This window comes from Sander lucioperca, chromosome 9 (assembly GCF_008315115.2).
Source record: "Sander lucioperca isolate FBNREF2018 chromosome 9, SLUC_FBN_1.2, whole genome shotgun sequence".
NCBI lineage: Eukaryota > Metazoa > Chordata > Actinopteri > Perciformes > Percidae > Sander > Sander lucioperca.
Genome location: NC_050181.1, coordinates 6,922,559 through 6,947,356, shown reverse-complemented (window position 1 = coordinate 6,947,356; position 24,798 = coordinate 6,922,559). Strand labels below are relative to the sequence as shown.

At 37.4% G+C, this 24,798-nt stretch overlaps 1 protein-coding gene across 6 annotated transcripts in view; it reads right to left on the bottom strand.

Annotated features, from left to right (window-relative positions):
- LOC116045930 (RNA-binding Raly-like protein) overlaps positions 1–24,798 on the bottom strand; it is a 53,100-nt gene that overhangs the window by 8,273 nt on the left and 20,029 nt on the right. For 5 of the 6 annotated variants that reach the window (XM_036005413.1, XM_036005416.1, XM_031293951.2 and 2 more), the window contains 3 exons: positions 4,081–4,156; positions 2,427–2,474; positions 1,463–1,650 (listed from right to left, as the gene is read on the bottom strand). In XM_036005413.1, coding sequence (XP_035861306.1) covers positions 1,463–1,650; positions 2,427–2,474; positions 4,081–4,156 — 312 coding nt within the window. Of the gene's footprint in view, positions 1–1,462; positions 1,651–2,426; positions 2,475–4,080; positions 4,157–20,124; positions 20,343–24,798 lie in introns of those variants that run through there. The other variant, XM_036005417.1, reaches the window with a different exon arrangement.

Below are 24,798 nucleotides of genomic sequence, written 5' to 3'. Positions count from 1 at the left end.
ACACTAAATGCTGAATGGACTGTTGCTACTCTGCTTTCTCAATCGCTCTGACCACAGGTAAGTGAATCGGAATTACAAGCAAAATCAAGGAAAATGGTCCAGATGTGCAAAAAAGAACATCTTGAATCATCTTTGATTTAAAAAAAGATGTAGTAAGGTTAAGGTTAACCCTTGTGTTGTCCTTCGGGTCCCCAGGACTTAGTTTATTTTTCACGTTTTTGCATTGGCCTGGCGTTGAGCTTCGGGTCCCCCGGTGACCCTCGCATACTATGTGATGTCATTTAACGTGAACTGGCACGGGGGGGGGGTCCCAGACATATCAGAATGAACGCGTTTGGACAGGCTAATACAAAATGTAAATAAACTAAACAAGCCCCGTGACACGAAGGACAATACAAGACAGTAGCCTAGTGCTACTCATGCTAACACGGACGTGAAGCTTTCCCTCCAAAACTTAAAAACGTATCTATACATAGCTTTCAGTTGTCACCCTACCACTCCAAATGTAAAACTGGCATTTACAAATATGCAATAACAATCAAACAAGTACATGGGTATGTGTTTTTATTTATATTTACCATTCAATATAGCAATCGCTGCTGTCAGTCCAATAGTAGAACATGACAGCGCTGCGTGTGTTTGGAACTATACAGGCTTACATGAACCACGTGACCACCCCGCTAGCGAGATCAACGAGTGTCGCAACTCTTACTATCTCTATGGCTCTGAGTAAAACTATTACCAAACTCTCTGTTTATAAACACCCATCATTGTTTACACTCTTCCTGGTTCAACCTTTCAAATTTGTCATGTGTAATAAGGGATTATTACCGACATTTCAGGTAGCTCACCTGTGTTATGTTGGCTTTTACAACCTGTCTCGAGCTGAAACAATTAGTCGAGTCACTGATCAACAGACAATTAGGCAGCAACAATTTTGTTAACTGTTTAATAGTCTAGGTCGTATTTCAAGAAAAAATGCCAAAGATTCACTTGTTCCAGCTTCTAAAATGTGAAGATTTGCTGCTTTTTTGTCTCCCATGACGGCAAACTAAAATCTTTTTTGGGGGTTATGTAGTTGGACAAAACAAGACATATGAAGACTTAACGTTGGACTCAGGTGACCAACTGTTTAGGTTTTAGATATTTTCACTATTCCCAGACATTTTACAGACCAAATGATTGATCAATGAATCGAGAAAATAATCAGCAGATTAATAAAAATAAATAATCATTAGTTGCAGCCCTAAGCCCGTCTGATCATGATGTCTAACTGCTCATGTTTTTTGCCCTGCTACTAAAGCAATTTTGCCATGTGTCCAGATCTCAATCAATGACTTCTTATCACAACCCAGAAATGATAGACAAACCTACAAAAAGAAGACCCAAGTTGCCATAAACTGGAATGTGCCTTTAAACAGAGCAGGAAAAAAGTGAATTAGAGGAGAAAAAAGGGACATACGTTTAGGGTCTGTGATGGAGCCGACCTTGAGCGTTCGGGAGGAGGAAGAAGAGGAGGAGGAGGAGGAGCAGGCCCTTACTGGAAGGGAGGATTTGGCTCTGCGTGTGGACGGGACGACTAGCCGCGAACGTTTGATGGGGATCACAGCACGAGTCGCGGGAACAACACGACCGTGGTACTCAAAGAGTCTGAAGACACATGAAAAATAAAATTTGCAGCAATCTTAGTAACAATAGAAATGTTACAAAAGTTATTACAATGCAGAAAAACTATTTTCTTCTTCTTTCTTGGGCATTGAACAGCAAAGTGTGTCATCAAGCCAGTATTTTTTTCCGAAATGACCTGCTGTCTGTAGATGTTATTGAGCAACAAGAAACACTTACAAAGCGCCTAATAGACATGCTGCAAAAGATGTTTGAATGATGGAGGTACATATTGAACAACGCCACGGCCATTCAATCAAATCCTGTTCCCCGTTGCCTAGGATGCATCAAATTGCCAAAATAGCAATAATGACTCAAAGCTGAAGGATTCAACTCTCTATTATATATATTGCAAAGTAGAGGAAGTAAACAAACCAATGAAAATGTCAGAAGGAAGATACATTCTCTGGCTTGCCAGCGCAAATTACCAGCCTGGGGACTATCTGACATTCAGCACTCGCCTATGCGGATAAAACCATCATTAGTACGCCCAACGGAGAGGAATAAAAACCTTCCCAATATGACATTCATTATGCCTGTGATAATATAGTTACTTTGCCTCAGATGGAAATGGGGCTATTCTTCTCAAAACTCATCTTAATCTACGTAGCTAACTCTGAAATAGGGAGAAAAGAGGGTGAATACTGAAGGGCAAAATGTAAGGAAAAAAGGGACTTGAAAAAATGATATTAAGAGTTAAAAATGTCAAATTACAGAAAGACCGTGCTGTTATTAACCGCCAGATAATCCTTTTTACATACCTGCTGTAGAAATCGTCTCTGTAGTAGTCATAGTCAAACTCGTAGCCACTGTGAAAATGAAACAGACTGCTTTTACTTTTCTGTTAGTGTTAAGTGTGTGTGTGTGTGTGTGTGTGTGTGTGTGTGTGTGTTCAGGGAAGAAACAAAATCCTGACACAAAGACTTAAGACACTAACAGGCAAGATTGAGACGTAAATAAAAACATGGGAGGTACACACATCTAAACTGAATAATCTGCTCTGTGCTTTATTATCAAAACAATTCAATTCAGTTTCAGTTCAGTTTAGGAAGTACACTTATTTACTTCCGAAAGTTAGAAGACAAGATCGATACCACTCCAATATGTGTACTGCAATTATAAGGCTACGGCCAGCAGCCTGTTAGCTTAGCTCAGAATAAAGACTTGAAACGGGTAAAAAACGGTTGAACGGTAAAAAGAGTTGCCTACCAACACCTCTAAAGGTCTGGAACACTTCCGGTCAACAGCCTTTCTCCATAAGGATTTAGATTATCAGCCATAATGTCTAAACCATCCGAGGTAGACTGACCCTGAGCTACGTGGTTGTGAAACGAAAGTTTCTGCTCCTGTAGAAGCTAGAAGTCCGTATGAAATCAACCTTGTTTTAAGAAAAACATGTTTTATCCGCGATTTTATGGAGAAAAACTACACTACCCACAATCCTAAGAGTAACAGCAACGTCTCCGATTGGCCCAACTCGCTGTTACCATAGAAATGTTTACCGTACCCTCGAAACCGCGAACAGCTAGAGCGAGCTTCTACCATTGAAGTCTATGATTGTTTCTGTACACGGTCTTGTACCTTTTGCCTTTTTTGCCGTTTTCAAAATGTTTTCAATCCGAACCACATCGTTGTAGGTGACTTCAGGCAGGTTGCGGAGAGACTTGGTCCAGCAGTATCTATCTCCGCCATTGTTTTTGTACAGATTTAAAAAAAGAGATATAACGTGTTCATTAGTGAGCTTTAGAGGTGCTGGTAAGTAAATGTTGTTACCTTGAGAGAGAGCCAGACTAGCTGTTTCCCCCTGTTCCTTGTCTTTGTGCTAAGTTAAGGTAACTAGCTGAATGTTGTGGCTTTATATGTACTGTACAGATATGAGAGTGGCATCAATCTTCTCTTCTAACTCTATGCCAGAAAGTGAGTAAGTGTATTTTGCTTTAAATATAAAGCAGCTAACAGCTGATAAGCTTAGATTAGTATAAATAGTGAAAACGAAGAATCCGCAAGCCTGGATCTGTGACTTCAGGAAATCATATTTCATTTATATATTCAGTTTTTGTCCTGATAAAACATGTAACATGTTAATTAATGAGCTTTAGATGTGCTGGTGGGTGGATTTTGTCAAACTATCCCTTTAAAAGCCTTAATGAACAGCTATTTTGTATTCCTTTTAGCCTGTTAAGATGACAGCCATTTCACTTCTTGTTCACTGGTTTTTCTTTGCTACCAACAAGGAACTAAAATGTCAAGAATGAGCGAGTGTGTAATAACAACAGACATTAATAGCACAGTTAGGGAATATTCTGTTCCCCCAGATGTACCAGACAGCAGAATACAAGTACGTCGGGAAAACTAGGTCACCAAAGCAATATCCGACTGATAGAGGAAAACTAGACACACGTGTTTCACACAGACCTGTAGAGGGACGAGAGAGGCCTCTTGGAGCCCAATTTAGGCCGGTATGGTTTTGGCTCTCCTGCCATGTTGATATCTGCAAACAAAATGAAAATTGATGTCATGATGTGATACAGTCGCAGCTTATCATATACAAAAAATATATGATATGTTAAGATTAAAGACAGCAGCTACAATACAATTCTGTGGAAAATTGTGTTTTTAAGACAACACCTATAAACCTAAATTGTTGTCTTTTGTGAAAATATTACTGGATTATGTTCACGTGCTGTAATGAAAGAAAGCTTTATGAGCTTCCGAGCTGTGTAATTCCAACTCAATTAAAATTTTTGCCATGCTAATACTGTCAAAATTGGGCTAAGACATTGCTGTATGGGAAATACTTGCAGGCCACCCAGACATGTAAACATACACACGTTCATTTTCAAATCAATCTCCAAAATTTAATTTAGTTTGGAGTTTAATTTGGACCACATGAGAACAAAAAGTATAGACATGCTACAGTGTTTGTAACATCGGGGTCTCTGGAAGACATATAGGCTTGGGTAGGAATCATAATTTCACATTTTGTTTAAATATAAGAATAAAGATTTAGGGGAAAAAATACTTGCCTATTGTACTATTTAAACATTGCATCACGTTTAATTTTGTTATTGCAGTCAGGAAAAGTGGATCCTGGTAGAATATTTTATCTCCGTTTAGGTAATTCATGTCGCACCTCATTCATACTGGGTGCCATTATGATGTCATTATTGTAGAGCTGCAATGATTTGTCAATAAAGTCATTTATCAAGCAAACTGCCAAACATTCTTTGGTTCAAGCTTCTCACGTCAGTATTTGCTGCTTTTCTCCGTTTTATGTTTAGAAATTGAATATATTTTGGTTTTGGACTATTGGTCAGATAAAACAAGTAATTTGAAGATGAAACTTGGGCACTGGAAACTTGTGATGAGCATTTTTCACTATTTTCTGGCATGTTTTAGACAAAACGATAAAATTGATTAGTAAATAAAATCAGAGCTAGATTAATCGATAATGAAAATAATCGTTAATCTTGTTTATAGCTTGCTTGACCACCACACATTTTTTCAACAGTTTTTAGACAAAAATAAAACCACACAGAGCAACTTTCTGTATCCCAACTTTTGAGACGAGGCACACCACTAATTAGAGAGTTTACTACTTTTACTGAGAAGAAAAGGGAAAGAGAAAGAGCGTAGCTGACAAATGCTCTAGGGCTGATTTCTTCTCAATCACTTTTCACACACTGACACATCAAAACACACTTCATTCTCATTGTCTTCTAAATTTTACCTCTGGAACCTCTCACATTTTTCTCCCATCTTAAAAGAAATAGATTTTGTGTGAGAAACTTGCAACATTCCTTTACACAGGGCTGAATCATTGCAGTAAAGCCATATTCATACAAATTCAGAGGCAATGTTGTAAGAAGGTGCCTTATAAACAATGCAAGAGGCATCATTTCTATTTAACTTTGATGTTACCTTACTATAACATTTTAATGGCAACTACTGTAATATAACACACAAAAGCATAATATGTACTGTAGATTGTACCCATAACAGTTTCTCTAACTGCATCAACAACACCCTTAAAGGTCCAATGTGTAGGAATTTCTCCCATCTAGCAGTGAGATTATACTGTATCGCAATCAACTCTCTGGCACCACACAGTTCAATGTACGTATTACAGCTACGGTAGCTTTCACGCTTCGAAAAGCCGGTCTCTTGCTCTTTTCAATATCCTTTTTATTTTTCTGGGCGAAGAAGAAGAAGACTCCTGTTCCTGAGATTTGGATTTTGAATACGTGTGGTCCTCCATGTTTCCTTCTTCAAACTTGCCGGGGCCGGGAAGCTACGATACCCATTAGCAGCATTAGCAGCACCTGTGAGTTTATCATGTGACAGTGAAAACGCGAAAGGCGGAGCAGTATGTCCTGTATGTCCCTTACCAGCTAACGTATTTCAAGATGGCGCGTGAATATGGAGCGTCTACCCCAGTTCATGCGAATGCAAATGTAAAATTTCAAGCCAAAAGGAATACTTGGAATTGATGGTGGTGGTAAATATTCATGAAAAAGGACAAGTTTGTGAACGGGCAACACAGATTTTGATAATGAACAACTAAACACGTTACACACTGGACCTTTAATGTGAAAATGATACAGTACAAAGTCTAAAATCTTTAAAACACAACAGGTCCATATCAAATCACGGCACCAAACAATTCTCATTAAAACAAGGTTGGATATGCTGATTTATGGCAAAATGTTTTAAGCTTCTTGATGCATTAGGAATGATGTTCAGTTGCCATTCAGTGCGATATCAAAGCCCTTCATGAGTAAGATGGCGCCGAGGATGGCTGCCGTGTCTCGTGGCTCCTCCTTTGCAATTTACCCTTTATATACATACACACTTCTCATTTTGCATATACATTACTACATTCTTGTTTACACTCCGTTTATTAATTTGCAATTACTGTCTACATTATATCAGTTCGTTTTGTATTTTATTTATGTTATATTTTATCCCTTATTTTAAATGAAGCTCAGCGTAAATTCTTTCAGAAAGACTTCTATGCTTCACATTTCTCTCTCTCCCTCAACTTAATCAGCTGCATTGTCATCGGCTGAATGTGGGCATTTACCCTTTTAGTTAAACCAACCAGATTTGCCTGTCTCCATGAGCTATCGCGTTGTTCCATTCAAATTTTATATCTGTGCTATCTGCTGCTGTCAGTTGTCATTTCAGGCTAAATCGATGCAACCCTGCTCCACCCCATTCACCTCCAGTTCTCCATCAGAAGCCCTGCTTCACATTACATCCATCCAGAGCTTCAGGCTTCCTTTATTTGCAGTGTCTAGACTCCATCGGGTGGATATTCCTATATATCCACGGCCTCTATACCCCTTATAAACTAACATTGCGATGGAGTCTAATCGCCAAAGGCTCTACCATATCAACCTATTATGCACCATGTTCATTAAACTTATTTCACTCTTAAATGAAGTCTTTCCTGATTGAACACTATTTTATCTTTAGATTCTCATGTTGTTTTTACTTGTGCGTGATCTTTTTCTTTAATATACATACTTCTTGTAACGTTAAGTTAAATATAGCTATCCTTGTCTCTTGTCTTAAGTTGGTGTCTTTGTTGATGTTGCAAATGGAGCTGCTGAGATCGGACAAAATCTTATCATATCATACATTTTATTAGCATGGTTGGAGACTTCAGATCTTCATTTCCAATGGCTGCTTCTCTGTAGATGTGGGGCATATGATAAATTAAGAATTTGAACTTATACTATAAAAGACACGAATACAATGGCATTCATCATGAAGCACAAAAACATAAGACAAGTAAATAGGTCTCAATGATTTTGTAGAGTCTGTACTGCCGTGACCTTACTTAATACTTTCCATTATGTATTTTGTTAACAGAGCTATAATGTAGTTCAGTATGATCACTGAAGATGAACAAATGGGGGAGGCAACGCTACTGCATGAGGTAAACTGGGACAGGTACATACTAGTGTTATAAAAACAACAGGAAGTTAGTAGTTCGTCCCGCTGATTCAGCCCATTTATCAACACGGTCAGTGGTGGCTGTGACACACAGCTCATGGAGGCAATTAAGTGACTTAAGCCGCTCTTTCTCGGAGTCATGATAGACGTGCTTTTAGGTTCAGTGTGATTTACATTTCCCGAGGATAACGTTATATCCAATGTCCATAAATCTGCTTAGAAATCATAGAAAAAAAGACGCTCTTTACTGTAAAACTTTAATATCAGAACAATACTGCTACATATGCATAATATTATTAATTACACTATTTTACAGATACTCCATTAAATTAAACAATAATGAAACAAGAAACTGAAAAGGATGTTGCCATTTAGAAAACAGAAACATTTACCCATTCTTATTTAAAAAATATTTTACAATCTTGCCTAAAAGATCTATAAAAGTTTGATTTATTATAATTTCATTAGGCTACCTCGCATTAGCGTATAGATATTTGTAATTGTTAGTTACGTTTAGGACAAATCTGTCCAGTTATAATCTTTTCAGATTTAGATGAAACAGCAAGTTTGACAATTCACAAATGGCTAGGACTAAAACAAATAACAGATTGATAAATTAATATAAAATGAATCATCTCATCAAGTTGCAAAGTAAAAATCAACATTTTCTGGTTGCAGATTCTCAAATGTAAGGAGTTCTTTGGTTTATTGTTTTTGCCCCGGACAAAACTTTATTAATCAACTAATCAATAGTTAAGTCTACAGATGAACTTTTAAAGTATTCGTTAGTTGGAGCCCTGAGGCTGGCAGAAAGTTTGTGCTGTCTAAGCAGCTGTGTGGCTCTGTGTGATGAGACTAGCCAGGTGAATTAAGGTAGAAAGCATTGATTAATTTAGTGATTAAACTTCAGTCCACTGTAGCTTTCAAAGAGACAAAGATAGAGACGAACAGAGAGGCTAGAAACCGTTTCAGGGGTTTCAGGGCCTTGAGGCAACTGAGACATCAATTGTGCAAAAAAGGACTGCAAGTCATTGTTAGGACAGTTTTTGTAATAGTTTTTTCACTTGGTAAAAAGACAGAAAAACAAATAAAATCCCCTTCAAATGAGTTAGCAGACTACTGTGACTAATCACCACATGGCTCTTGTCATGATTGACAGCCTCTTCAGCTCTGCCAAGAGCCCTACTGCGCTGAAGCAGGCTGGTATCGCTGCGTTCAGTCTGTTGGCTTGTCGACGCTGCTTCTGCTTAAACTCAGCTCAATCCGCCTTGAGGGCTGCTCAAGGTCATACACAAAAACCCAAACAAATTTCCATTTTCACGCAATCACAGATGCACACATCAACAAAGCAGGGCAGTTCCCCATCTGATGGATGAGTCACCCTTGGCAGCTTCAAAAAGTTGCACAGATAAAACATTAGCTTTGCATCAACTGCCTTGGGGATCATGAAGAAGGCATTTTTTTCAGCCCTGGTGGAGATGATAATGAAATCCCAAGGTGCAATGTTAATGCGCTGATCTTATGAATTTAAGAATGCAAGATATCACAGACTATACAAAATCTCAGTTATCCTCTGTCACACCTTTTCTCCAGCAGCTGCACTTGGATCATGAGCCCAGACTCCCCCTTCTTCCTCTCTCTCTCTCACTTTATTCCCTTGCTCTCCCTAAAGGACTAATGAATCGGGATGTATCGGTAGCTCTCCGGTGCACAGGGACGGCTGTATCATTATCATTAGGCTCCAGGAAGATGTGAGAAATGGTTCACATTGTAAAGTGTGCTCTCCGTTCTCTTGTCCCCTGCTAGGATCATTAAAGAGAGAGAAGCACTAAAAAGCACTCTCAACCGAACACCACCAACCCTCCATACCCCCATCAGACGCACACTAAGGCTCTGATTAATTACAGTCATTATATTAATCATATACAAAATATGGAATTATGTGTGTGTGTGTGTGTGTGTGTGTGTGTGTGTGTGTGTGTGCACTTTGAGACTTGTTTGTACATGTATCCATAAAAAAGACTGAGGCTGGAAATAGAAGAGATAGAGACAGTGTTAGGCAATTGATTAGGACTTGATTGATACTGTAAACTGTATGCAGTATCCCATTGAGAACATAAAAAAAGTTGCTTTATGCTGAAGCCATTATGAGCGAGTCGGCTGCAGCAGAATAACATCCGAGACAAATTCAAAAGACAACAAAAAACTGTCAGACAGATACTGTAATACCATGATGTAATGTCATCCTCTTGACTCCAGAGAGACTACTGTGGTAAAATGTTGAATGTATTGCTGTTATATAATGTTGGCTTAAAAAGGTAAAATTTGGGGCAGATCTTCAGTGTGTTTACAGGATAGAATAGAATAACTCATTAAAATAAATCAGTAGGAAGGATCATATTGTGTAATTGTTTTACAAACATTCTGTTGTCCAAATTAATGATTACAAGCAAATGAAAATCTAAATTAAAGATGAACAAAATGAGTTATTAAAGTTATAATTCTTCAGATTTCATTCCTGGTTAATTAGGTGACACATGTGGTTACTGGTGGTCATGGCAAGTGCATTTTAATGGTACCTGTGCAATGCACGGATCTGTTTGAAATGACGTGTATGATTACTAGGGGATGGAAAAATCTGTTTTCAGCAGCCGTGGGCTGAGAGGAATCACTGCATTACACTGATTTAACCCTTGTATGGTGTTCAGGTCTGTGGGACCCATTTTCAATGTTTGCTAAAAGAAAAATTATGCTATTTATTATTTATTCTAACTCAAACTCATTGGCCTTGGCTCATTTTCTGTAAAGAACATACAAAATAACTTATTTTCAATGACCGCACATGGTACACCCCCCCCCCTACACATAACTATTACATATGAGGTGTTTGGTCTACTGGACCCGAGTGTATTTAAATGTAGGTGCTATGAAACTAAAGTCTTTCTGCACCTGCTATTCCCACACAAAGTTACCAAAGTGTTACATTTCAAGCACTTTCACCTGTTCTGATTAAGTTCTAAGAAATAAGAACCAATAATGATCAAAAATCTTCAAATCATATAACTGAATTTCCTTATTTTCTCACAAAAAACGAAAATGATCATATGATCATAAATGTGATCTCACAGGGGTAAATGGCAAATATGAACCATAAATGATGTATATATCATTGGTAACTGAGCTAAAGTAAACATCTATTAAGTATTTTTACATAAATTGTTATGGTTGTATTGATTTAAAAGCCTAATAATGTGGTGGGTCCACCAGACCCGGGAACATTGGCTGTGTAACAAAAATATGAACACCACACAAGGGTTAATAAAGAATACAAAAGACGACAGTCAACAACACGCCTTTGGCTTAGCAGGCAAAGACTGCTATATAAAGAGATAATTACAGAATGCATATATTTAATGGCTATTGCCAGTGGGCGATTTGAGGGGGGATGCCATCCCCCTTGTTGGCAAAATGACCAAAATGCATGCCCCTTGTTAACCTTTCCTCCCCCCAATGTAACCCCTAGTAGCAGAGAGAGTGAAGGGGCAAAGGGGTTGTTTAGTTGAATATCTAGTAATATTTAGTCTAGTCTGCCCGACTCATCTTTCCTTTATCTGGCTGAGGTTTGTGCAAGTTAGAATCTATGGCCCTGACCAAATATCAGCAGCCTAAAGTGGGATTTATGCTTATGTGGGGGCTCTACGGAGACTTATGACGTAGCGTAGCGTTCAGAACATTGGGAAATCTGAGGTTTGTGCTCACGGGGAATTCTGTGAAATACATTTACCTCATTATTTGAAGCTCTGGCAATGTTTAACATGAAAATCTGACATAACATTATAGATATGAAAATACGGAAAAGCATAATAGGTTCCCTTTTAAAAATGCTCTACTGGCTATTGCTGAAAAAATGCAGACCATACACTATTAAAAATAGGACTTCATACACTATAATGCAAATCTTAAAGCTGCATTACTTATCTTTTTTTGGCCACTTGGGGGCAGCAACATAAGCTACAAACACAACATTGACATGTAAATATAAACATTGTTGTCAAACAGGTGCCCATTTACACATCCAGCAGCCATGAAGCAACATTAGCATTCATTCAGTCATGTTTCTGTTCACCTGACAAGGTTTCAGCATTCACTCTCTTTTAGCTGCTAAATGCTCCACTCGAGTTCATTTCTATAAACAACCTCTTCCACATACCACTTACTGTAGAAATTTCATCAACTGTTAATATAAAAGTATTGATTAGCGCAGCTTTAAGATGATAAGGATTTTAAGGTTAGGTTTATTGTTTTTCATGTAAGTAATCAAGAACATTTGAACAGGGTTACAAAGTGCTTCACGTAAAAGAAATTTCAATAACTATATAAATCAAAAACATCAAACAAATTGGAGCAATGAAGCATCAATAAAAATCCTTTGACAATAAATACTGTAGGTATTGAGATGAGATTTACATAGATTGTACTTGCTCTATCATGTTACTATATCGGGGAAATATAATAAGCCATATTTTTCTCCAACAGAGCTAACATGCACTATGAAACCTTCTCTGAACACATTCAGAAATTTTGTTTATTCACAGTCTAGTTTGTCACACAGTGTGAGGTCAAACGTTTTCACACCACCTCCCCTTATCTGTGTACAAGATGAAAGCATCAATTGCGGGCTTTACCAGACCTTGTTTTTAATTGAGCTTCTCTTACAGCAACGATGTGGAGTTCAGGAACGGTTTTATCCATCCACACTGAATCCTTCAAGACTACAATCATCACCACCTCAGGGCACCTCTGACTCAGTTTGGGTGCATTCATATTAATGAAGTTGTGCTAAATGACCTGAGTTTCTATTTTATATAGATAGAGACCCCTCAGCTCAGCGTGCCCTTGAGCTCTTTGTCTCTGGAGTGTAACTGAGTCATTATAGCCAGACCAGTGAAGAGGCGCACGTGTACACGTACGTACACACACGTACACACGCACACACACACCATTCAAATTTAATTTGTTATGTTTTTTAATATTCGAATATTTAATGCTCAAATGCAAGGTAATATAGCCTGAGAAAAGTAATGAGAGAATACATTTCCTCCCTGCACTAATGCCTAAACACAATCTTTGGCAGGCAAAGCATCACTCCTGGCACAGAACAAACTCAATCTCTGCTGTTACACGCATCCTGTGAGCAGGTGAGCAGTATTTGATTAAGAGATCATCCAGGCACCTGTGTGAATACAAATGTGCGACTAAGAGATATTCTGCGTGACAGCAGTCGCAGATTAAATCTACACTGCGTTCTTGCGCCCCATAAATCTGACACGACCTGAATAATCTCCGATCTCGGCTCAAGGGCACAGGCAGCTTCGGCTTTTTATCACACCTGAGAGTGTGTTTTCTCAAACAGGGCACTGTGAGTGACAGGGTGAGGAAGCACACACTGTGGATGTGTCTGGGTTTATACACACAAGTATATGCATTAATGTGTGTACATGGACATGATGACCTTCTGTTCACATTATCTTGAAATATTCACTGTAAACCTGAACATTCAAAGTAATTAAATAGATTAAGTGGTGTATACTCAAAGTTTTAGAAAACGTTCTACTAACTTAATTTTGTCAAGTTGGTGTAACATGTTCTTCATTTTTGAGTATTGTTAACTAATAATTTTTGATTAAATGGAACTATTTTGTGTATAAGTAAGCATAACTTAAAAACATAACTTAAGTGCAACTTAATAGAATTAAGTAATTACATACGAAGAATGATAAAGTCCTGTTATTTCTATTGTTTCAAATAGGATTTAAAAATAAACTTAAATAATGTATATAGCACATGTTAAAATACAATAAAATCTCAAAGTGCTTCACCAAATAAGTAAAATCGATCATAATAAATAAATTGCAATCAGCAAATGGTCTGAAATGCATTAGACATTAGTGGAGGACAAAATGTATTTATTTTTTGCATTTTTATTGTCATCAGTTTAATGTAGCCTATACATTTTATTTTTTTTATTTAAGTGTTCAGCAGCTGCAGGGATCATCTTTTATGCCGAGTTAATCTCTGATTCAAACTGCGAAGCAGAAGGTGGCGCTAATTTGCATACTACACTGATTCCTTACCACTCTTTGGAAAAAAACAGAAGAAGAAAAGTTTGAACAACGCAGCAAGGCGGGAACAGAGCCATAGAGATAGTATGTCTTTCTCTATCACTCTGGGCAGGAAGCAACAGACAGTAGGCTTGCAGAAAGTTACTACCTACGCAGCAGCAATAAGCATCACTGGACTTATTGTAAGTTTTGAATATTAATATTCATTCACTTTTACTTCTTTTATACATTATACATTTTTACATGTGTTTGTCTCAGAGAGTGTAGAACTTCTCCAAGCCCCTGCCCTTCACTGGCTTATTCAGTGAGTCTGGTAGTGGTAGGTCGCTAGTTACTAAGCGACCACTAACGTTACACACTCCAGCAGCACAACTAGCGACCTACCACTACCAGACTCACTGAAGAATTTTACGACGGATGAATCTAGTAATCACACGCTCATTCCCCGCTTAAAGGCGGTGTTAGAAAATTAGTCGTTAGTAGAAGCACTAACAGACACCTTGTATGTTAGTAGAAGCACTAACAGACACCTCGTATGTTAGTAGAAGCACTAACAGACACCTCGTATGTGATAGTTAGTTTTTTGTTGATGGAAACTTTCAATAGTGCACCGCTAAGGTCCAATATCATATTAAAAGAGCAAAAACAAGCATAATAGTGCCTCAAACCGAGTTCCTACACTGCAAGTCCGCGCTCTCTGTAGCTTCTAGGGACGCTCGTTTTAAATTCTGTGTGAGCAGACTGTCTGAGACACGGAGATTGCTGTTAACGGAACATGAGTCAACTCCCCCTGCTCGCCCACTTCTGCTGCGTCGGTTTTAGAACAAACGACCCTGCTGGAGGCAAGCTGCTTTTCATGACAAAGATGAATACAGTAAAAACCCTTAACAGTAAAGCTTTGGTTTGTAGAAATGGCATTATTGTTGATTAACCATGCAGTAAGGTTCAAGTGCTGCTGCTTTTCTTTACAGTAATGTTAATTTTGCTTGATGGCTTTAGTAACTTGACACTTTGGGGATCAAATGAAAAGATCATTAACAGGGAACATTTATAAATGGAAGTATTTATAATTTGACACTCTTTGAATGCTTTTAATTGTTCAGTTTCAGATCCGTTTATGCCTTTGCATCTCTCTGTTCCAGTTTCAAAAAGTTAAGGAAGATAACTAGAGATGTGATAAAGATACCAGGTAATCCAATGAATGTGAATTATTCTATCAGAAATTTGTGATAGATATTTATTTCCTAGGGCCTTAAAGGAACACGCCTACTTATTGGGACTTATTCACCGTAACCCCCAGAGTTACATAAATCCATACATACCCTTCTCATCTCCGTGCGTGTCGTAACTCTGTCTGACGCACCTACGCCTAGCTTAGCACAGATCCTGGAGGTAACTGGCTCCATCTATGCTCCTAATAAGTGACAAAATAATGCCAACATTTTCCTATTTACATGTTGTGATTTTTATAGTCACAGCGTGTACGAATAACAAGGTCACATGAGACACAGCCATCTTCTAACTGTATGCATACTGGGAACTATATTCTCAGAAGGCAAAGCACTGCTACTTGGGTGGAGTGATTTGCTTGCAGAACTCCAGGCGAACTCTCTGCTCCTCACCACGGGGCTTCTCAGGTGCAAATCACTCCGCCCAAGTAGCAGAAGTAGGAGTGCTTCACCCTTTCTGGGAATAGTTGTCAGTATGTATACGGTTAGAAGATGGTTGTTTCTCAGCAGCTAGCAGTGGGTGCGTCAGACAGAGTTACGACACACACGGAGATGAGAAGGGTATGTATGGACTTATCTAACTCTGGGGGATACGGTGAATAAGCTAAAGTCCCAATAAGTTGGCGTGTTCCTTTAAGTGACCAGGAACACATTTGGAAGGCTAGAATCAGAGAATTTTTAGTTTTTCTTCTTAAAAATCTCTAAAATTTATTTATATACAATTTAAGTATATTTTAAAATTATTTTTTTATTCTATTTATTTTAATTTATAAATGTTTATTTATTTTTGTATTTCATTTTAAATTTAACTGTTCAAAAGCAGACTTTCATGACTTTTAGATATATTAAGTTAGGTAAACTTAATGTAAGTCAGGCAATCGGTTGCCACAACATTTTTTGAGTCACGTTTTTAAGTAAACAAACTCAACATATTTGACTAATGTGTACTTAAAACAATGACAACACAAACTAATAAACATTGAGTTTGGTTAACATAAACTGGTGTGGTTGTGTACTTATTTTTGTAAAGTTCTGTGAACTTATTCCTGTGGTTTGAAAACTCAAAACTTTAAGTCATAACTGAAAATAATTGAGTTGCCTTAACAGAAAACTGTAAGTCATATTAACTGCAAATATAGAGGGTTGAGTTAAATGAGCACTTATAATTTAACTGTTATCAAAAGGTACAAGTAGCAACCTTTTAAGTTCTGGAAAATTTTGACTTTTAAGTTAATCAACTTAAAAAATGTGAGGCAATCAGTTGCCACAATTTTTTTGAGTTCTGGTAACTTATTCGGGTTTACAGTGTTGTTCTTACTCATCATGCAATTGCAGATTGTATTTCAGTTGTGATTAGTAACAATGCATTTGTAGATATAATGAATGTAATTATCAAGCATTTACATGTTGATTTCACAAAGATAGATGTGGCTACTATGGCATAGATCAAACTGAAAGTCAGACTTCAGATAGATGTCCAAATCCATCCGTTGCACAAAGCTGTCTAGTTCTTGACTATCTTAACTAATTTGCCATGAATTCTGAGTAAATTAACATGGCTAACCGAGAAGCCACATCATAACGCTCAGCTCCGTTCACTCAAGAAGAAAATGTTACAGTTAGCATACTGTCAAATTCTAAATTAGCATAAAAGTATACATACAGTATAGTATATGGAGGTGTATGCCTTGACGCAGAAAGTCCAGGGTTCGAGTCCGACCTGTAATGATTTCCTGCATGTCTTCCCCCTCTCTCTCCCCTTTCACATATAGCTGTTCTTTCCATTAAAGGCTGAAATGCCCAAAAGAATCTTTAAAAAAATAAATAAAAAATCCCATCTAACACTGTTAACAGGAGCCATGTTTTCCTCTTTTTTTGTCATTTGGTGCCACTGATTGTTACCATAGAAACATGGCGCTTAGTTCTGAGTTAGCCTGGGGGTCAGGAGGAGGCTAACTTTTTAGGTTTAAAATAAGTATATGGCCATCTATAGTGAATGTAATTGTTAGTTGCAGCTCTAATGGTAATTCACATCAGATAATCAAAACGTACATATCTTTAATAAGATTCTCAATACAACTCAATGGCTCATTCTTACTAGTAAGAATGTAGTTAGAGATATCTTAAATAAACTTGAATTTTGACTAATCATAAAAAAAACTGCAGATACCTTTAATCTGAATCCTGTCAATGCATACTATAAATTCAAACTGCTTGCCTTATACTGTACACAAGGGACAAGACTAATACCTTGCAAGCTACCAGACATCACTGACGTCTTTTCAAATGACTCTGTCAACTCTCTGTGAGCTAGAGTGTATTACGTCCTGACGGATTCCAAACAGGATGAGGACCTCGGGGCTTTAACAGTTTTTGTTATGGTTAGAAGGTGGCACGTGGATTAATTGCTGTCCTTCCTTAATGAATTCCTTGTACTTTGCTCTTTCGCCCTGTAAAAGGAAAATGGTTACCTGGCAGCGCATACATTTGGCAGCTGGTCCCCGAGCTCCTGAGGATCTAATAAAATTATTTCCATTAGACCTGTTGAGCTGTGATTCATTATGGAGAGCCTGATGTGGAGTTGCTACATTTTTGGGTTGACTGCACTCAATATATTGCACTGGGAATACAATCATTCATGGGTGAATGTTCTTCAGACCAGCAGTACAGAAGGTAAAATGTTTTTGCAGCTGTGGTACATCTCAACATTGGTATGTGTTGAGTTTTGCATTAAATGATAATGAGGATATTGCCGTAGGCTGAGGTAAAGATAATTTTGTCTTTCATCTCTGCGCTGTTAATGCACTTCTCCTCCTTTTCCGTTTTTGGCATGTTTTTTCTTTATGATGTAACTGTGTGGCTCTTAAGTGCAACACTTTGAAACATTTTAACACCCGCAGCTGGTCCATCACTCCTGTGCAAGCAGCTGGAAAACAAACTGGCAGCCGCCACCTGCTTGAAACTACTTGAACATCTACTCTGAAACCTGGCCTTCTCGTTCAGGAGTTGACTGTTGAGACATTGAGCAGCATACGTGATTAGACATCAGCTCAATATAATGATTAGGTGATTAATCGTTCAGTTGATCAACAGAAAATTAATATGCAAAAACTTTGATATTTGATTAATCATTTATGTCAGTGCCAACCTGTGGGTTGTGCCCCCCCACAAAATTTAATCTGAGATCTCACAAGCGGATTAATAGAATTTAAAAAAGAAGAAAAAAACATGATGCTGCGACCTAAAATTATGTATTTCAGATGCTCCTCTAATCTTGGCTTTTTTTTCTTGTCGTGACTGTTTCAGGTCTTTTAAATCTTATTCCAATTAAACAAGAGCACAAAAAAATCTGTCTTGGGTTGAACTGATCACAACACATTGCTTCACTTTAAGGGAGGTTGGAAATCACTGATTTAAGTCAATTTATTAAGGAAATATGTCAGATATTCTCAGATTTTGGCTGCTTGATTGTGAAGATATGGTGCGTTTCTTTGATGACAAGCAGTTATTTTGGATAGATCACAGCCATTTATGTTATTAGTGCTGTTAATGTTATTAGTAGCACAAGTGTCAAAATGTCTGCCGTGAATAAGGCCTATTGCGAATAAATAATTGTTTTGCGGTCCTGACTTTATATATCTAAATACATAGTAATAATTTAAGGAAATGAAATGCAAACTACTCTGGCTGTATAAATCATTGATTCTGATCATGAATAATATATAGATGTTAATATGAGATTCATTAATATTATGAATTATTAATTTACCCACAGATCTGCAAACCATGCAGCAATACCTCCATCAGCCTTGTATGATCAGAGGTGCACAACACCTGGCGCTGCGATGTGCAACCAACAACTCAACAGCTCCAGTACTTTGCTCAAAGGCACTTCTGCACCGGACCCACACTCTGAATATCACAACACCACCACTCTAATTGTTTAGACTGCAGTCACTAAATCAATTAAAATAATGTTACTAGCTTTAGGCGACAATCTCCTGCCTGTGATCAAGTCACTGAGAAAAAATTGTTTTTCACACAATTCCTGTGAAAAGCACAAGTGGATGAAAAGGGCATTCATGTTGTCTGAATAAGATTAGCATATTAGCCTTGGCATGTGCTGTAAATGATTATCCAGTAGGATTTGCATCAGAACCCAATGCCTTAATTTCCATGCATGACAAAAGCCACAATGCAATATTTTACAGTGTTAGGATTAAACAAGGACTACTTAGAAATGTCATATTTACAGTACATGCAAATGCTGACACATACTGAGCCACAGAAAGAGAAGAAACACAGTGCAGTGGACACAGATTTCAATCAACAACGTACCCTGCACACAGTACATGTATTTAAGCAATTAATAATTACTGGAAAGTTTCTCAAGAAATTATCACTTTTTGGCAGTGAAGTATCATTTCAAGTAAAAGCAGAACTACCACAATGAAAAACTCTGTTGTAGTGAATAAAAAGTTCTGCATTCAAAATATTACTCAAATAAAAATACACAAGTATTAGCAGCAAATTGTACCTGAAGTATTACAAGTAAAACTGCTCATTATGCAAAATGGCTACATTCAAAGTGTTACCTTAATATATGAATTGTATTCCTGATTCATCAGCATCTGAATGTTGTCAGCTAATTTTTAAAAACTGTAGCCTATGCTGTATGTTCGGTAGTTTCATCTAAAACAATGCATGTTTTATAAATTACATAAACCATATGTTTAATGTATAAAATCTGTAAATGAAAAGTAACTGTCTGATAAACGTAGGAGCAAAAAGTAGGTAAAATATATCCCTCTGAGATGTAGCCTAGTGACGAAGTGGAAAGAAGCATAAAATGGGAAATACAAGTAGTGTGATGTACTTTAAAGTACATCAAATTTATACTTGACTAAATGTAGGCCTACTTATAGTTCATTAATGCTCTTAGTAGTCTACTTAGGACTACAAAAAGGATACATTTGTAGTGGAGCAATTTTAATGTAAGGTAAGTGATACCACAAGAAACGCATGGATTAATAAAAATATTTACACCTTCGAACTGACTATGTAGACTGACATTTTGTCCAAACTAGCAGCAATAACTTCAGCGACATAAACTCCTTCGTCATGAGTGATTGACGTCTCATACTCACATCTCTGGTTGCGACGCCTGCCTTTGTACATGGACATGACAAAGCGGGAACAGACAGGTGATGTCTCTGCTGTGGTTAAGCCGACTTTTGCTTCCTTTTCTCTCCCTAAAAACAGCCAGACTGTCGGAGTTCCCTCTCCAGCTCCAGACTCACAGCCGAGCCATACCATTTGTCAAACTATTCCAGGGGGAACTCTCTCCTCCTCTATACTCTTCTCTGTTCCAAATACAGAAGTTTAACTAATAATTCCGGTTTTCACTCTGTGTCGCACAGATAAGGCAGTGAGGAAATTACAAGAAGCTTATTATGATCCTTTATAGATGATGTTTCAGACTGTTATATTTCCAAAAAGTCTCTCTCTCCCCTTATGCCAAATTTATGTTACCGGCTGAAAACAAGTAGCAGACTCTACAAGACCGAACCCACAAGTTCCCTCCAAAAAGGCACCCACCTCCCCCTTCAGATTTCTTTTTTATTAGAAATCAAAAAGAATGTCTTGGAAATGTAGTTTCAATTAACTTGCTTATTCGATATGTTTAATTTGTTCAGTTACCCTGGTTGTAATCTGAAAGTTGTATATTTTGTCCTTAATATAAAATAACCAGAGGGTTACGGTGAATAAGTCCCAATAAGTAGGCATGTTCCTTTATTATATATATAAATATAATAAAATAACACATTATACAGTACATTTACAGTACATGTGCGTACAGTAATTGTCATGCAACATTACAGACAAATAATTACTTTACTGATTTGTTGGCCACTTGGGGGCAACATTATAAAGTTGATATTGGTCAAAGTGATAGCAAACAGTTGCCTATTTAAACACACAGCCACACCAACATTAGCTGATTAGTACAAATATTCAAAAATATCTGGCTCCTAAATGCACACACACACACACACACACACACACACACACACACACACACACACACACACACACACACACACACACACACACACACACACACACACACAAACTTCTGGCAAATTAACACAACAAAAAACAATTAAGAGAGTCATAGTGAACAACTCCTATTCTCTGATTTTCTGTAGTCTGTTTGTGTTGAAGCTTTGCTGCTTTTTCTCCCTTTTAAACATGCAGAGAAATACTGTTTGACCTCTAGTCAAACAGCGCATGTTCATTCATTGGAATGGCAAATAAGCCTCCTATTGCCACAGTCTCTTCTTTTAATTAAATTTGAATGGGCTGTGGACTTAAGAGACGGAGGGTGGGGGGGTGGGGGGCTGTAGATGAAGCCTTGTAATTGTAACATCTAATTACACTGACATGGGGTTTGCAGATTTCTCGCACACAGCCTGACGTCTTAATGGTCCCCCAGCTTCTTTGTTCTTGCTAAGAAAAGACAAGAAACTAAAAGCTCATGAAAGATGGAGACAAAGTGTGACGGATTCATGGCTTCAAGGACAGTCGCTGGAATCAAACGATCAATGTCCTCAACTGTCTGACTCACTTGGACATGTTTGCAGAAATATTAGAAATTCATTTTATGTGTGGAGTAAGACACGCTCTATGTACTTGGTCTTTTAGGGTTTATTCAAGAAGATTATTCCAGGATAATTTTGAAACACATTTGTCCACCATGAGTGGCAGCATAATCATTTTCATACCTTAATAAAAAACAGTCAATATGTTTTCAAGCTGCTTCCCTCTACTATGGAAACGACAAGACAACCACTAAATATGCTGCTTTTCAAGGTATAAAATGACTCATAAATGTAAACATGTGGTTGAATATTCTGCATGTGATGCAGGTGATCCCTTGTGAATTTCAGTACTGAGGATCCAAATGAATCATACACGCTGAGGGACAGAAAAAGAATAAGATAAGATGTCCCAGTTTTGGTGGTGTCGCCCTCACTGATATTCTCTCAGCACCATCTAGTGTTCATGCAAATGAAAAACTCATGAATGCATGAAAAAACGGCCTGGTAAACACAAATCCATATTTCAGAGTAAACATGGGAACTTTTAGATTAGAATGTAAATGCTTAATGTATAATAATCAAATTGCCATTAACCATTCAACAGGTCCCTTCTTGAAATCATAGTTAATTTCTGTATTGATTTTATATCCTTATTGGTATGTATAGTATAACTTGTAATTGTTTCAGTCTTATGTGTTCCTTTATTGTACATATATTTTACGTAATAGCTTTGTTACAAAAACAAATAAATTAAGCTAGACATTTTTAGATTGATGTTTTGACAGACAGATGTGCAAACAGATTGTTTACTGATTCATTTCCGACAATTGTTCGAAACCATTTGCTTTTTTAAGCTTTATCAACAATTTTCTAAGAATTCGTCACAGAGCAGATCAGCTTTATGTAACCTACAGTTCCTGTACATCATGAATAAAGACCCAAGAAAACCCTGGATTTATTATGCTGTTCTGCAGTAAGCCTTTCAACCACAAAGAGGCGTTCAAAGACTACCAGACAGTGGTCACGCAGAAAGCTCTTACACACTTTGAACCAGAAATTATGGGAAAGCAGATATGATCACACCGAGCTCTGATTATAAAGAATTAACCTTAAAGTATCCATACATCTGTGTCCATATTTTATATACAAAAGCAGAAAGCAGAAATGCTGAGTTGGTGAAACAATGATGAAACCCTCCCCTGCACTCTTCATCAAAAGCTGACATCTTCATCAGGATCTAAGTAGCTGCTGTCTGAGGCCAACTAGCAGTGTGATTAAATGGCACTTTTATTTTCGCAAACTACTTAATGTCACTGTGTCTGCAATCCAGTCATGTTCGAAGGAATTAAATTAAGTAAAGCAATCGCTGGAGCTTCATAGCGCGTGGCTATTAAATCTACTCAGGCGTGGGATGTTCTGCTAGCTGCATGCTGTGTACTCAGGACTTTACAGGTTTGAATCTGACCTCGTGACCCATGTGCTCCTCCATGTGTGTGATTTAATAAATGAGCAATGAGTTCAAGATAATATCAAGAATTCATATTTTGTGCAGGCTGCGCCCACCTCTTGGCAATATAGTCCCAGAGCCTAATCAAGTATAAGTTCATGTTTACATTAAAAGATGATGAACATAAGGGTTACATTTCATCAGAATGAAGGCAAATAATATTACAGTTTTTTTTCGATTGCTAAATGACACTGATCACAATGGAAGCCACATGTGCAAAACTCTAACTACAGTCTGCATTACCACAGTCACCTGAGCTAAACAGTTCACACCACCTGCAAAACTCATTCCAAGCAACACAACTCTTCACATATATATATATATATATATATATTTTTTTTTTTTATTTTGTCTCTAGTAATTTACGTAATTAATGGAAATGTTACAAACTAAAGGTACATAATCAGGGCCTGAAGTTAACTTCTTTGGCCACCAGTCAGTGTGGCAGGTACATTTTTAAATCCACTAGCTTTTTACCAGTCATTTTTTGTTGTTGTCGTTTCCCCATAAAGGTAAAATACAGGAAATGCACATTCATAATTTATGAACTTGTTAAGAATACACATTTAAGTGCTGTCAAGTTATTAACAAAATCAATATAATTACAGTAATGACTCGTAGAATATATATTTGTAATCTTTTTATTTGTTCTGTACTGCTGTCATGAATCAGCCATTCACGAACCTTGCCATTATTGCCCACTGTTCACTTGGTTTTACAGTTTTTTTCTATTGCTAAATGACAGTGGGCACAACTGGAGTCACATGTGCAAAACTCAAACCACAGTCTGCATTACCAACAGTCACCTAAACTAAACAGTTCACATCACCTGCAAAACTCATTCAAAGCAACACAACTCTTAACACACGTCTCAAAACAGGCTCAGTGCAGCCAAACACTATGAACAGTCCTCACTGAGATAACACACACTGTCTTTACAGTTTGAACAATTTGAGTGACTTGACACTACTCAATAGTTTATTTAAGGAAAATATATACCAATACATAAGGTAAATAAGAAGGAATGAAAATCAGCAGTTTTCTTTGATGTAGTATTTTGTCTCTAGTAATTTATGGAATTACTGGGAAAAAAACTAAAGGTACATACGTAACAGTAACAAAGAATAGTGTGACTAATCCTGCCTCTCTCCAGCATCATGTGGCAAGTTTTCTTCACCACATTGGATGTCTGCATCATCTCTAAATACTAATGAATGTGGTGTTTCCATTGCTTTCACCTCCATTACTTTCTGAAAAACAGTATGAACGCAGTTTTACTATTGTAAATATATAGTGTTTTTCTTTTTTTTTTTATAGCTGTGTATATAACCTCAGACATCTTACCTGGACATGTTGGTATATTTGCTCTTTTACCTGTTATTCTCAAAAGGTACAGTGTATAATTGTTTCATTCTTATTTGGTGTTTGTACACAAAAAAAGGCTTTCTGAGTTTTCTCTGTATAAATACCATAATATGTTCACTAACTAGTCTAAAACAAGACACCTGCTTAGGCTTTCAGCTAAAATTGCAATCAGTAGTGTTTGATAGGCACCAAACTGAAATCTATTCTGTTTTGAACGCGTGGTTAACAGTTTTGACAGCAGTGTGTTAGCATTTGAACAAAGTGCTGTAAATCCACAGTGTTGTGCATGTTGTGGTTAAAGTCATGGGAAAAGTGTGTAGAGTTTTGTAAACTGTGTTCAAGCAATG